The sequence below is a fragment of the Leptonychotes weddellii genome, chromosome 8, assembly GCF_054177405.1.
Source record: "Leptonychotes weddellii isolate Sample4059 chromosome 8, ASM5417740v2, whole genome shotgun sequence".
In the NCBI taxonomy this organism is placed as follows: domain Eukaryota; kingdom Metazoa; phylum Chordata; class Mammalia; order Carnivora; family Phocidae; genus Leptonychotes; species Leptonychotes weddellii.
Window position 1 is genome coordinate 83678935 of NC_138376.1, and position 13461 is coordinate 83692395.

The 13461-nt window shown below is 40.0% G+C and overlaps 3 protein-coding genes across 6 annotated transcripts in view; 1 reads left to right on the plus strand and 2 right to left on the minus strand.

Moving 5' to 3' along the window:
• WASF1 (WASP family member 1) overlaps positions 1-4123 on the minus strand; it is a 66946-nt gene extending 62823 nt beyond the window's left edge. For 2 of the 4 annotated variants that reach the window (XM_006729474.3, XM_006729473.3), the window contains exon 1: positions 3073-3675. The gene's annotated coding sequence lies outside the window, so the exon portion shown is untranslated. Of the gene's footprint in view, positions 1-2589; positions 3046-3072; positions 3676-4033 lie in introns of those variants that run through there. The other 2 variants (XM_031023916.2, XM_031023914.2) reach the window with 2 other exon arrangements.
• Positions 4040-13461, plus strand: part of CDC40 (cell division cycle 40) — a 54472-nt gene continuing 45050 nt past the window's right edge. The window contains exon 1 of the mRNA XM_006729475.3: positions 4040-4277. Within this exon, the coding sequence (XP_006729538.1) occupies positions 4089-4277 (189 nt within the window). The 5' untranslated portion in view covers positions 4040-4088. The remainder of the gene's footprint in view (positions 4278-13461) is intronic.
• Positions 8841-13461, minus strand: part of METTL24 (methyltransferase like 24) — a 153805-nt gene continuing 149184 nt past the window's right edge. Inside the window, exon 6 of the mRNA XM_081828800.1 lies at positions 8841-9870. Coding sequence (XP_081684926.1) covers positions 9826-9870 — 45 coding nt within the window. The 3' untranslated portion in view covers positions 8841-9825. The remainder of the gene's footprint in view (positions 9871-13461) is intronic.

Genomic DNA, 13461 nt, shown 5'->3' on the forward strand with positions numbered 1-13461 from the left:
AAAATGTGTCGGTAAAGGGATTCTATCTGAACAGGTAAATAAACTTCAAAGAACCTCCAAAACATTTTCTCTTTTCTCTTGAAATAAAGCTATGTCTCATGAATTAAAATTTGATAAATCTATTTTTAAAAATTTCTATTCAGTCCATTAAATCAATGGATATTCTTCACTCATTCATTTTATTTGTCTAACAACAACAAAAATGAGCCCCTACTATTTGCTAAACACTATGCTGGCAATTTTGGATTTATGACAATAAGATTCAGGTTAGTTTCTGTCCTCAAGGACCTTAGAAAAACCTTTAATTACCTGTATTTACCCAAGTGATAATGACAGCTGAATTTTAAGTTGGTCATTTGCAAAAACATTAAAAATGTAATCAAATTCATTCTCAAAAAAAGAAACTATACAATAGTAATTTTAAAGACATTTAAATAAACTCATCATCTATATGAAGTTTCCCTACAAAGTAACCAAAAATATGGCTTTGGCAAAAGTTCTAATAATATATTTTATTAGTAGCTTTTGCTATAAAAATTAACTGAGCTAATAATACTCCAATAAGGAGATCAAAAGCTATTATTACCATCTCTATGATAATGAAAACCAAACCCTCGGAAATGGATACCTTAACCTATTCTGAAAATGAAGAAAAATGTATAATTAAATATAGTATTATACAACATTAATACATTATATATGAGTATGCAATTATTTACAAACTTGAATAATAAACAAAACTTCATATCATACCTTATAAATGATCCCAACTATGCATTTTGGATCATGTCATCTGTAAATTTTTCAATGAAAAAGCCTTAATGTTTCCTGGAAATTTTTTTTTTTTTTTTTACAAACTTAATTCAAAATTCTACTTGTTTATTACCAAGTCATGTAACTTTTTTCATCAATATGAACTATATCTACAGTTATATCTACATATAGGTATTTACTACAGTACCTATTAAATTTGTAATTATTAAAAACTCTTGATAGATGAGAAACATTTTTCAATTTATAACCATATATCTCCAAAACAAAATTCAATGTAAATCAGCCATTCTAACATGCCAGGGACTATCCTAATAACATTTTTTTCCTTGTATTTTACCCTGAAATATTTTCATCATCCATCAGCTAAAATATATAAATTTTCTTTAAAAGCATTATGAAAACATCTTTATTGAATTTATGCATACTACTCAGTGACATAAATGGATATTATCTCCATTTACATATAAGGAAACCAAGGCACAGAGGTGTCCATTTTGTAAATTGCAAGGTCATTTCCTAACCAAGCAACTGATCCTACACCATCAAGTTATATTTTATGTGCGCCACTTCCAAATGCCATAAAACAATTACTGTACCTTAAAACAACTGCCTCTGCAATGCCTATGGGCAATTCTGTTTTATCAAAAGGGTTATGGCAACAAGCTTAAATGAGAAAAGCCAGAAGGGGAGGATTACAAAAAAAAAAAGAAACACTTATTTTTGGCAGTGAATCATTTATTTTTAGATAACAAGAGGTAAACAGTTTTTAACATAATAATCAAGTAACCAACTGCTGTTTCTTCCGTTTTCAAAAAAATATTCCATCTTTCAGGTAGATCATGCAAAACTGGAGCCTGCCCATCCTTGGAGAGAGAAGTTAGAAAAAATGAGAAAAAAAATTCTACAAGTAATTAAATACATGATATTGCAAAGAACTGACTGAAAAATAAAATTTAAGAGAAATTAGCGAATGCTCATTATGGCAGTTGAAACCCCACCTTAAATATTAAATGCTTCCTTTCTTTCAACTGAAGGCTATGGTCAGCAATAAATTATTACCGAAAAATAACGAAATACAAAACTTTTTACTCAAAACTTGAGAAATTTTATATCAAGTGCTTTATTCAAATATTCACCATAAAAAAAGAATACTTTGCTAACAGAAACCTAGAGCATACGGGAAAAACTGTTCCTGAGAGTTCAAAGACAGACTGCATTTATAACTATGAGATAGTACTATCAACAGTTAGAAAGATGAAAGTTACCTATCACCCATATTAAATTTAAGAACATTAGATGCGTTGAATAACCAATAAATCAATTACCGCACAAGAAATAAGACTTAACTAATGCGTGAATCTAACACCAAAGAAAAAAATTAAATTATAAGCCAAAGCACACCTTATAAAGAAAAGGACAGGATCAGACTGAGTCATATTAAAGTATCTAGTCTAGCTGGGGATTAGTTAATTAATCGGCTATAAGACAGGTTGTGAATGTTCAGGTCAGATGTGCTTTCTTTTCATCATTATTCCAGTTCATCACCCGCAAGTGCATGCAAGAGAAGGCGTCAGAGTACCGAAGCTAGGGGGCATGCTGTAGCAAGGGGAAAAGAAAAATGGGAAAGGTGCAATGGATGCTGCATAGTTGAATAATTATCTGGGTGGCACAATGGGCGAGTCCTGCCGACAGCGGAGCTGAGTAAGCGGCTCCCTAACTCTGCCCGAGGCACTCCCCCATTACCAGGCATCCGAGGCGACCTCCCTGCTTCGCCCCCTCTTCCGGGGAAGAAAGGGATCCCCGCACTCGCTTTACCTTTATGTCTGTAATATAAAGACGCGCGGCGCAAACACGCAAACGCACTAGCCGGCTTTACAGAGCCTCCCGCACGTAGCGCAAGCGGGGGCTTCTCTGCCACCCGGTGCTGCAGCCGCCCCCAGAGCGAGGAGGAAAGGGGGTGCCGGCCAGGGCAGGGGCGCTCAGGCGGTGGCACCCCAGGTGAGACCAGCCGTCTCCCCACCTACAGCAGCCTCGGGCGGTCCCTGCAACCGAGACCCAGGCGCGCCGGCTGGCTGCTGTCTCCCTCGGCACCCAGCCGGGCTGGCGGGTGGGCGGCCGAAGCTCCGGAAACCCGCGAATGGGGGTGGGGGCCGTTGCGGGGGAGGCGCGCCCATCCCCGTCACCTTTGCCGGGCAAGAGCGCCACACACACCTCTCTCCGTTCTGGCCAGTGAGAAAGAGTTCCTCTCCCAGCACCCTGTCCCCACCAAAAAACAATTCCTGAGAGACTCGCGCTCACCGTGAAATCATGGGGGGCTCTTGCCTTACCCCGTCTTCATGCTTCGGTGGCGGCCGCCGGTGCCCCTCAGCTCCCGGGACTCCACCTAGAGCCTCCAGGAGCGACAGTCTCCGGCGTGGAATCCGCTCGGGGCAGCGGCCGAGGCACCGGGCTACTGGGAACGCCGCCTGCGGCGCCCGCCGGTCGCCGGACCCACCGTGTGCTCGACGCGCGAGCGAACAACACCGAGAACCGCCGCCGCCGCCGCCGCCGCCCCCCGCCCGCCCCCTCCCCGCGCGCGACGCTCCACAACCGGGCGCGGGGATCCGCGCCTGAAGCAGGGGGGACCGCTGGCCCTCGCCGCCTAATCTCCCATCCTTCCCAACAGGAGCTATTCTCCACCACTCAGGGTCTTCCAATTTAGATTCGCACTTTCCTCTTCAACTCCCGTGCCAGGTGCAGCCGTGGTGGAAAACTCAGCCTCCACCCACTCACCCAACAGAGGGAATGAATACGGCTTTCCCCCCCATTTCCTGAGGCTGTATGGTATTGCCCAATCCTCAATTTGGGGGAAGGGGACGGAGAGAACAGTGCTTGGCCTGGGAGTGAGGGAAGATGATAGCCAATTGAATGAACCATCCATTCAGGGGAGGAGTCAAAGAGAGGCCTGCCCACTTCGCCCCGCCCCTCGCTCCAAACTACACTTCCCATTGTGCCTCTCCCACTTCCCGCCGCGCTGCACGCCGGGAGTGTAGGACCTCGCGGCCTCAAGGTATTTCGGAACTCGTAGTCTTTAATCTAGCCACCTATGTCCTGAAAGCTATAAGGTATTATAATTCTCTCTATTTCCCTGGATAAATGTTTTCATATTCTCGGTTCTCTTATATATATTCAAATGCTAATTAGTGTACAACTTAAAGTTTCGTAAGTGAATTCTTAGCAAAGGAAGTAAATAATGTGTGTTATGGTCATCTGTCAGGACCTGGAAGCTGCTTCTTCCGCCCGGGCCTGGTCTCCGCAGAGGATCTGTTGCCGTCATGTCGGCTGCAATTGCAGCTCTGGCTGCGTCCTACGGTTCCGGTTCAGGGTCCGAATCGGACTCGGACAGTGAGGGCGGACGGTGTTCCCTGCCAGCCGCCGACTCCCTCATGCACTTGACGAAATCAGCTTCGACCAAGCCCTCTCTGGCAGTGGCGGTGGACTCGGCTCCGGAGGTGGCAGTTAAGGTAAGCTCTTTGGCCACTGATGCAGTGCGGGACTTGTCTGCTTCTGCTCCAAAATCCGGCAGTCTCTTGTTAGGCCCCGGGTTACCTCTTCCTCAGCGCTGAGATATAAGTTGCTAACGCTCGGATCTCTTCTTCCTACATGCATCTGCCTCGGGAGAAGCCGGGACTTGGATGTTCAGGACAGCTCTCCACTGCTCCCCGCTCTCGCCTCCCGCCAGCAAGCAAGTGGGAAGGGGAGGGGGGGGGTCGTGAAATTTGAACTTACTGTGATTAGGATGTGGCCTGGGTAGAGCAGGTTTAAATCAGAACTTCCCAAACTAGAGCATGTATCCTCACTTGAAGTGAGTAATGGCCCGGCTTGGTTTTGTTTCTGAAGTCAGAACTAGATTCTGATCCCGGCTCCACCACTTCTGTGAACCTGGGTAAGTTATACAACCTCCACTGTGTCATCGCCTGTACAATGGAGATAATTTTAGAAGTACGTATCTATATGAGAGAGTTATGTAAAACGTAAGTGAAATGATACAAATGTAGCTTATAGCAAAGAGCTTAGTATCTAATAAAAGTACAATAAATGTTAGTTTAACCCTTGTGATTATATATGTCAGTACAGTGAGAAAAGGCCTTGGGCTTAAGAAACTGTGCTTGATCCCAGTTGAGGAAGGTGATAGAGGAAGAAATTGGGTTGTGTGGATCATTTAACAAATATTTACTGAAGACATGTTATTTGCCAGGAACTATTCTAGGGGCTGAAGACACAGAGGCCAACAAGCTAGACATCTTTGCATACATGCTAGTGGAAGAGGAAGCCAATAAAATGTGAGCAAATAAAGTGGTTACAGATTGGATTGAGTACTATGAAGGACTACTTACTCCATGATAGGGAGTAAGATAGAATTATGACTTCCATAGATTGGTCAGGGAAGTCTTTTCTGAAAAAGCAGCTTTGAAGAAGGAGGAGAAGCCAGCCATGTGCTAGATAAGGGGAGAGTTTCCAAAGGAGACAGCAAGCTTTGAGAGACAAAGAGCCTAGGTGTGTTTGAAGATCTGAGGAAAGGTTGGTGTGTCTAGAAACAGAGAAAAGCATCCACCAATTGGTAGTATAGGCCCAGTAGAGCCTAATGGGGGTGATCAGAAGCGCAAGATGTGGTGATGGGAGGCAGTGTGCAAAAATTACTTTGTACCTAAGATGTTTCTTATAGAATTGTCAAATCAGTATGTTGTATACCTGAAACTAATATAACATTGTATGCGAATTATACTTCAGTATAAAAAAAATCAAACCAAAAAAAAAAGTGTTCCCAAGTCTAGTGTTGTAACTCTAAGTCTTCTGCAAGTTTTTATGAATTTTACTTTTTATTAATAGAATGGTATGAAAGAATGCTTAGGATTCTCCTATCTTTATAACAAAACAAACTCCCCAAATTTGTATCACTCCAGCAACCTCCTGAGTTGTCATTCTTTGCACAGCTTAGCTTTTCGGAGCTCTCACTTCATCTCATTTTCTCCTCAACCAAGTGCAACCTAGCCCTAGCCTCTTAGGAAACTTACTCTCCCTAAGAAATGTTGAGAACGTGTCAGGTTCTGCCATCTGACTTGAATATCTGCATCAAGTGACACTATTAAATAGGTCTTGTTTCTTGAAATTTTCTCTCCCTATGGCTTCCATAGGGTCATCCTCAGTCTTCTGAAACCCTGCTCTGCTGTGCTCATTTGTATGTTTCCTTAGTCCCCCTTTCACCTCTCATATTCTCTCATGCCTTCAACTTCAGTCTGTGCTTCTGATGCCTCACAGGTGAACACTATGAAGTAGTTCACACAGGCTCTGGAATCAAGACTGTCAGGATTCACATACTGCTCCCGCACTCACCCAAATGGTCACCTTGGATGAGTTACTTTTTTTCTTTAAGATTTTAATTATTATTTGAGAGAGAGTGACAGAGAGCACAGGTGGGGAGGAGAGGGAGAAGCAGGCTCCCCGCTGAGCAGGGAGCCCGACATGGGGCTCGATCCCAGGACCCTGAGACCATGACCTGAGCCGAAGGCAGACCTTTAACCACCTGAGCCATCCAGGCGCCCCTGGGATGAGTTATTTAAGTGTTCCGTGCCCAAGGTTTTTCTCATCTGTAAAGTGGAGATGACACTAGGACCCATCTCGTGGATAGACTTGTTCGTAAAGCACATTAAGCACTTATAACACTGTCAGACACGCTATCCTTACTATTTCCAACTCTAAACTCCTTGCTAGCTCCAGAACTACCAAACTTCTCTCTCTGGAGGGGTCTCAGGTGCCTCCAATGCAATGTGCTAAAAAATTAACACTCCCCCCCCCCGCCCCCGCAAGGTCTACCTCACCTGTTTTTCCCATTTTGGTTAATGATCCCACAACCCACTTATTAGACCAAGCCAAAATAGAAGGGTCTTCCTTTTCCTTCTTCCTCAGCCCCTGAAGCTAGTTGTTCAGCTGGTTCTAACATTTCTGCTTCATTAATTTCTCTCAAATTAATTTTTCCTCTCCATTTGCACTGATACAGCCTTACTTCATGTCTGCGTTACTTCTCCCAGGAGCCATTCTTGTTTTTTGTTTCTCTTTCAACCCCTGCTTTTGGGTGTTGGGTTCTGTCATCGTGATACAATGGTATTTATCAAATATTTTATTTCAGATTCTTAATTCTCTGCAAGACTGTTATAATAACCTTCTAACTAGTCTTTCTACTTCTTCCTTTCCTGTTTCCTACTTCCATATCCCATTCTTTCCTTCACAGTGCACCCAGAGAGATCTTTCTGAAGTCCAGTGTTATATCACTTCCCTGCCCAAAGACACTGTGTTACTACTGAATAATTTCTGACTTCTTTGTATAACATGAGCTCGCCACTCTCCCGTGCTGAACTCTCTACAAAGCCCCAAAGCCTTACTTTCTTTTTTTGCTCTCAAGATTTTTGGCCATACTCGTCTCTCTGCCTGGAAATCCCTTTCCTTGTTCCTCATGCTGCCCCACCCCCCAAAAATCCTACTGTCCTTCTGTCCCAGTGCACATGTTTCCTCGTCCGTCTGTCCAGGCAGCCCTCCTTTGTCCCTCAGTTGTGGCAGCTGCTGCATTGCCGTGACTTGTTAACTTTTTCTTTGCCCTGAACTAGCGGGAGACCCTGGGGACCAGAGATGGTTGTGTCTGTTTATTTTCATGTCTCCTATGCCTGGTATACAAGATTGAGGGAAATAATATCTGGTGAAAGAATGAAAGAAAGAGTAAGTGAAAAAGAAAGGCTTGAAAAAGCATGTACATTGATTGGGTTGGGGCAAGGGAATGTCTCTAGAACTCACTTTGTTCAATCACCTCAAGTTGTAAGTAAGACAATCCAGGAAGACAGGTTGCATAAGGTACCAAAGGTCTATTAGAAGAAGAGCCCAGAGCTGGAGCTACACGCGCCCCCCCCCCCCCAGGTTGATGAAGGTTCTATGATGAGAGAGTCAGGCACATTAATTATCACTAGTTTGTGAACCAGCATGTGCTTATATGCAAAACAAACAAACAAACAAAACCTCAAAACCTTACACATAGGAAATTTACAATAGAGAAATGACCAAGGGAGAGATATGAAGCATGCAAATACGTTCATCTGTATTTGACTAATTATATTGTGACAAATAGCAAGCATTTGACAAGAGTATAAACTTACGCAGTGTTTTTAATCCATTTCCCTGAACACTGAGATTGAACATCTTTTCATATATGTTATTGGTGATTTGATTTTTTTTTTCTTTTTGAAGTGACTGTTGGGTTATCTTCCTTCTGATTTGTAGATCTTTGTATATTCTAGGTAATATCCTGCGTCAGTCACATGTGCTGCAAATATCTTTTCCAGTTTGTGGCTTGTCTTCTCACTCTCTTCACTGTCATGATAGAGTTGTTTACTTGTCTAGTCTTATCAAATTAGTCTTTTATGAATTGTGGCTCCTGTTTCTTGTTTGAGAGATCCTTTCTTATCCCAAAGTCATAAGAATATTCTCCCATTTTGTTTTTTGAAAGCACTAAATTTTTGCTTTTTACATTTAAGTCATAAATCCACATGGAATTAATTTTTGTGTATGGTGTGAACATTTTTCATAATATGGCTCGATCTTTTGGTACGGCTTTTCCCCTCACCCCATTTTGTTGTTGTTATTCAAGAATGTTGTGGCTGTTCTTGGCCCCTGTAATTCTTTATACAGTTTAGAATTGACTTGTAGAGTTTTACTAACACCCAGGTGGAATTTTCTTTAATTACATTGAACCATAGATCAATTTGGAGACAGTATCGTATCTATTCATTTCTTTAGGATTTCTTTAGATTTTTAATTTCTTCCAAAGTTTATATTTTTCTCCATCAACATCTTGCACAGTTTTGCTGCAGGTATTTCTAGGTGGTCTTATTTTTATGCTAATATGTTAATAAATAGCATTATTTTTTTCTAGTTATTTAATTTATTCTCACTACTTACATAGTTATAGCAGCTGCAAGTATGACAGTACTTTTTTCTTTATTTGAATCTTTATTTCTTTCATTTTTTTTCTTGCCATGCTTACTAAGTTTTCCAGAAAGATCAAAAGTAAGTAGATGGAAAAAGAATATATCCAGCAAAGACTAAGTAAAAAAAAGTGGCACTGGTTGTATTAAGACCAATAAAGTAGACTTCATAATGATACAAAGGTTCAAGTCACAAAGAGGTGTATGACAGTTTTAAATTCCTATGCACCTAATAATGTAAGCTGAAAATATTTACGTAAAAATTGATAGAACTACAACAAAAAACTGACAAATCTACCATCACAGCAGGAGATTTTAATATACCTTTCAATAATTGATAGAACAAGCAAAAAATAGCAATAATGAAACATTAAATTTGAACAACAAAATTAACAAACTATGTAAAGGGTATGAAGAACTTGCACTCAATGCAGAATATTATTTTCAAGCACTAATAAAACATTTTTTAAAAGCTGACCATACAGTAGGCCACGGATTGGTAAACTTCAGTAACAGGCCAGATAGTAAAGATTTTAGGCTGTGCTGTCCACATACAGTCTTTGTCTTTCTTTTTTAAACAAGACTTTAAAATAAACACCATTCTTAGCTTGTTGGTACAAAAACAGACTGTAGGCTAGATTTTGTCCACAAACTAGTTTACCAACCCCTGTACTAAGCCATAAAATAAGTCTCAATAAATTTTAAATCATATTATCACATTCTCTGACCACGGTGTTTCTAAGCTAATCAGCTGCAAAAAGGTAACTATATAATTCCCATATTTGAATATTATGAAATTGTACTTGTCAATAACCTGTGGGCCAAAATGAAAAATAATGGTAAAGGAAAATATTTTGACCTGAACAATAAGGAAAATAATACTCACCAGAGCTTGTGAGGTACAGCCATAGCAATATTTTTTTTTTTTTAAGTATTTTCTTAAATATAGGTAATGGAAAAGAAGACAGATAGAAAGTTAGTATGCTAGGCATCCATGCTTTTGGGCTGATTTTTTTTTTATCATTCCATTCTTTTCCTGTACTCATTTGTAAATTATGCCCTTAGTTTCTGTTCTTTGAGTGGTTACCTGTAGACAATAAAACATACCTGAATTAATTAGTACCTTTGCCTCATACTGAATAGTGCAAAAACCTTAGAATACTTCAATTTTATTAACATCCCCCTATCCCTACTTTAGCTATTATTGCCCTGTATCTTTTAATATTTAAACTTACGAAGATGACGGTGAGCTAAGCTGATTCTTGCATCTCAAATGCAAGAGGTTTCTTTCTTTCTCCCGGTAGTGCATACTTCATGTCCTCTTGTGAGGGTTAATTGGTGGCAACTCCTTGCAGTTTTAGTTTGTCTTTTTTTTTTTTAAGATTTATTTATTTATTAGAGAGAGAGAGAGAGAATGCATGGGGTGTGGAGGGGCAGAGGGAAAGGATCCCAAGCAGACTCCCCGCTGAGCATAGAGCCCCGCATAAGGCAGGATCCCATGACCCTGAGATCATGACCTGAGCAGAAATCAAGAATTGGCTGCTCAACCGACTGAGCCACCACCCAGGTGCCCCCTGAGTTTGTCTTTAAAATGTTTTTATTTAACCCTCTTTCTTGAAGGATCTTTTCGCCGTGTTTAGTTTACTTAGCTAGCAATTTTTCTCTCAGCACATTTAAAATATTCTATTTTCTGATTTTCTGTGTCACTGATAACAAGTCAGCTGTCAGTGTAACTTTTTTCTTTTTTCTTCAGACTGCTTTTAAGACCCTTACCCTCTGCCCCCTTTTTTGGGGTGGGGGGAGGGTGTAGTTTCAGTCTTTACATTCATTATGGGATACCCGAGTGTGGATTTCTTTTTGTTTGTCCTGCTTAGAATTTGTGGGGTTTCTTTAATTGGGAATTGATTGGTTTGGAGTGTGGATCTTCAGTGTTTCTGGAAAGTTCTCAGTTCTTATCTCTTCACATATTATTTTAGTCCTGTTCTCACTTCTCTTCTGCTAGAACTCCAATTAAACATATTTGTGTTCTCCAATGTTTGACAACAATTATTTTCTGGTTAAAAGTGTATTTTAATGCAACACTGTCAGATTTGGCACTTTGGAAATCATGTAATGAACCCTTTTGGGTTGCAAAAGTTGCTTGTTAATTGACTTTAAAGTTAAAAAAATAAAAGCAGGCCTGGCTTTCTCTCATTTTAGTCCATGACTATGTTACTTTTCCCCAATGCATTCCCTGCTTTAACATAGCCAACTTGAGTAAAATGAAAATTCTGCCTCTAATTTTGAGCGTATTTTAAAATTTCTTCTTTTTGGGTGATCTTTCTCATACTTATGAACTTCAAGTAAATCACTTTTTTCCTCTGCATTTGTTAAGGGCCAAACCCAAAGGATATCTTTATGTGAATTTCTTTTCTTTTATTTCATCCATGTAAACTTCCATTTTAGGAAGTTTATTCATTTCTACTTTCTGGGGGGAAAAAACTATAAATTGATAAATAGTTCATAATAATGATTAATATTTGTTTTCTGCTTTATAGTTTACAAAGTGCTTTCCCATCTATTTTCTTATTTGTACATGAGTAAAAAATGTGAAAAGGACTCAAAAGTAAATATTATCTCATGATTCTCAAATTACTTTGAATCAACAGAAGATAACCTGTTCAAACTTATTTGACCCATAGGGTACCCTTCACTCACTGTACTTTAATTTTTATGGATAATTAATACTGAATAGAAGTCCTTTGTAATTCTGTGGTAATTTCAATTGCATGCTTAATTATTATTAAACTCCTCTTGGGTATTAAAACAAGGTTGCGGTATTGTCCAAGTTTTTCTAATTAAATGTATAATTAATTAATAACTCTTCATTTTCTGGAGGGTTGTTCAATTTGTTCTACAATTTTAGCAGGAACCAGAGACTGGGACCTATTTATATTTTTTATTCATTGCCACTGTTGTGTATATAAGAGTTATTCTTTTTAAATTGTACTCTGCATTTAAAATTTGGTGTCTCATGCTACTCTGTTCAGAATCAAATTTAAAATACTCGTAATCGGAAAGATCTGGTAAACCATGTTATAAAGTGGTTCTAGCAACTAACTGTATTGTATGAAATCCACTGGGGAGGTATGAATGTGGCTAAGCCTTGTTATTTTAAGCAGTTTATACTAGAATTAAATACTGAGAAATGCATTTAATTTAGTTTTTATGCAGTTGAAGCCATTTGTATATGACCTTTTAATTTTATGGTACTGAATTTTTCTGCTCAACATTTGGCAGATACTATCTCTAACCAATGACGATTCTAGTGTGCCTTCTAGGGTAATAAACAGTTCACCCTTGAACAACGAGGGGTTAGTGACACCAACCGCTCCCCTCCACTGTGCAGTTGAAAATCCGAGTATCACTTTTGACTACCCAGAAACTTCACTACTGATAGCCTGTACTGGTGATGGAAGCCTTACTGATAATATAGTCAGTTAATACATACTTGTCATGTGTATTATATACTGTATTCTTACAATAAAGGAAGCTGGAGAAAAGAAAATGTTATTAAGAAAATCATAAGAGAAAATACATTTACAGCACTGTACCATGTTTACTGAAAAAAATCTGCATACAAATTCAACCCGTGTTGTTCAGGGGTCCACTGTGTATATATCATATTTTAGGTGGCCCAGCACCTGAATCCCCTCCCTAAGAGTCTTAATGTGAGGAACAGCCCTTGCTGCCCCCAACCTTCAGAGGCCAAAAGCCCAGATTCTCCTCCCAGCTCCTTTTTAGCTAAGGCTCAGGGACGGTAACTTAGGCTGAGCAGACAAATGCACTCACCTAAATTCTAATTTAAAGCTAATCCACAAAGAAGCAAGGAAAGAGAATATGTTAAGTGGCAGGGCGGCCAACATGTAGTTTCTCGGGCCAGTGGTCTCAACAGCAGCATCCGGTGACAGCCACAGTAGTTCAGTAATGGTGAACTCCTGTCCTCAGTGGACTGGTTCTGTGATATGATCGATTTTCAGTTGTGATTCCATCTGTATACTCACCCTTATTTATGCCTATTTCCTCAAACTGATTCTCTACCCTTCTTGGCAATTCTAAGGGAAAGGATTCGATACTCAGAAGGGTTCAGTACTGTTTAATCAGTCTGTAAGGCTTTCAGCTGCTTGCAGCTAAGAACCCTGACTGGTAGTCTGCCAGATTTTTTTTGTTTGTTCCTAATTGGGTGTCTTTAACGTCATTCCTTGTGGTTACTTGAAATTTTTCCCCTTCTCATTTATTCTGTGAGCATCTTGGGGTAAATGACTTAATGTTGCTAGTACTTATTTCATAGAAGTGTTGTAGGAATTATATGAAATAATGTGAGACAACACTGAGGTTGTTAAACACTCTTTTTCACTTACCCTCTTCTAGCAAACTATATAATTCACTTACTGTATTGCTTATTGTCTGTCTCCCCCACTAGAATATAAGCTCCACAAGGACAGGGAGCTTTATTTGTTTCTGTGGGCCTAGAACAATGCCTAGCACATAGTAGGCACCCAATCAATATTTATTGAATATATAAATGAATTTGAAGTTGCTTTGTGAAGAGGCCTGTGCCCCCAACTACACAAAGAAAATAACATCAGTTCTGAGTTCCAACACCTCCCACCAGCTCCACACATCTATCACCCATCAC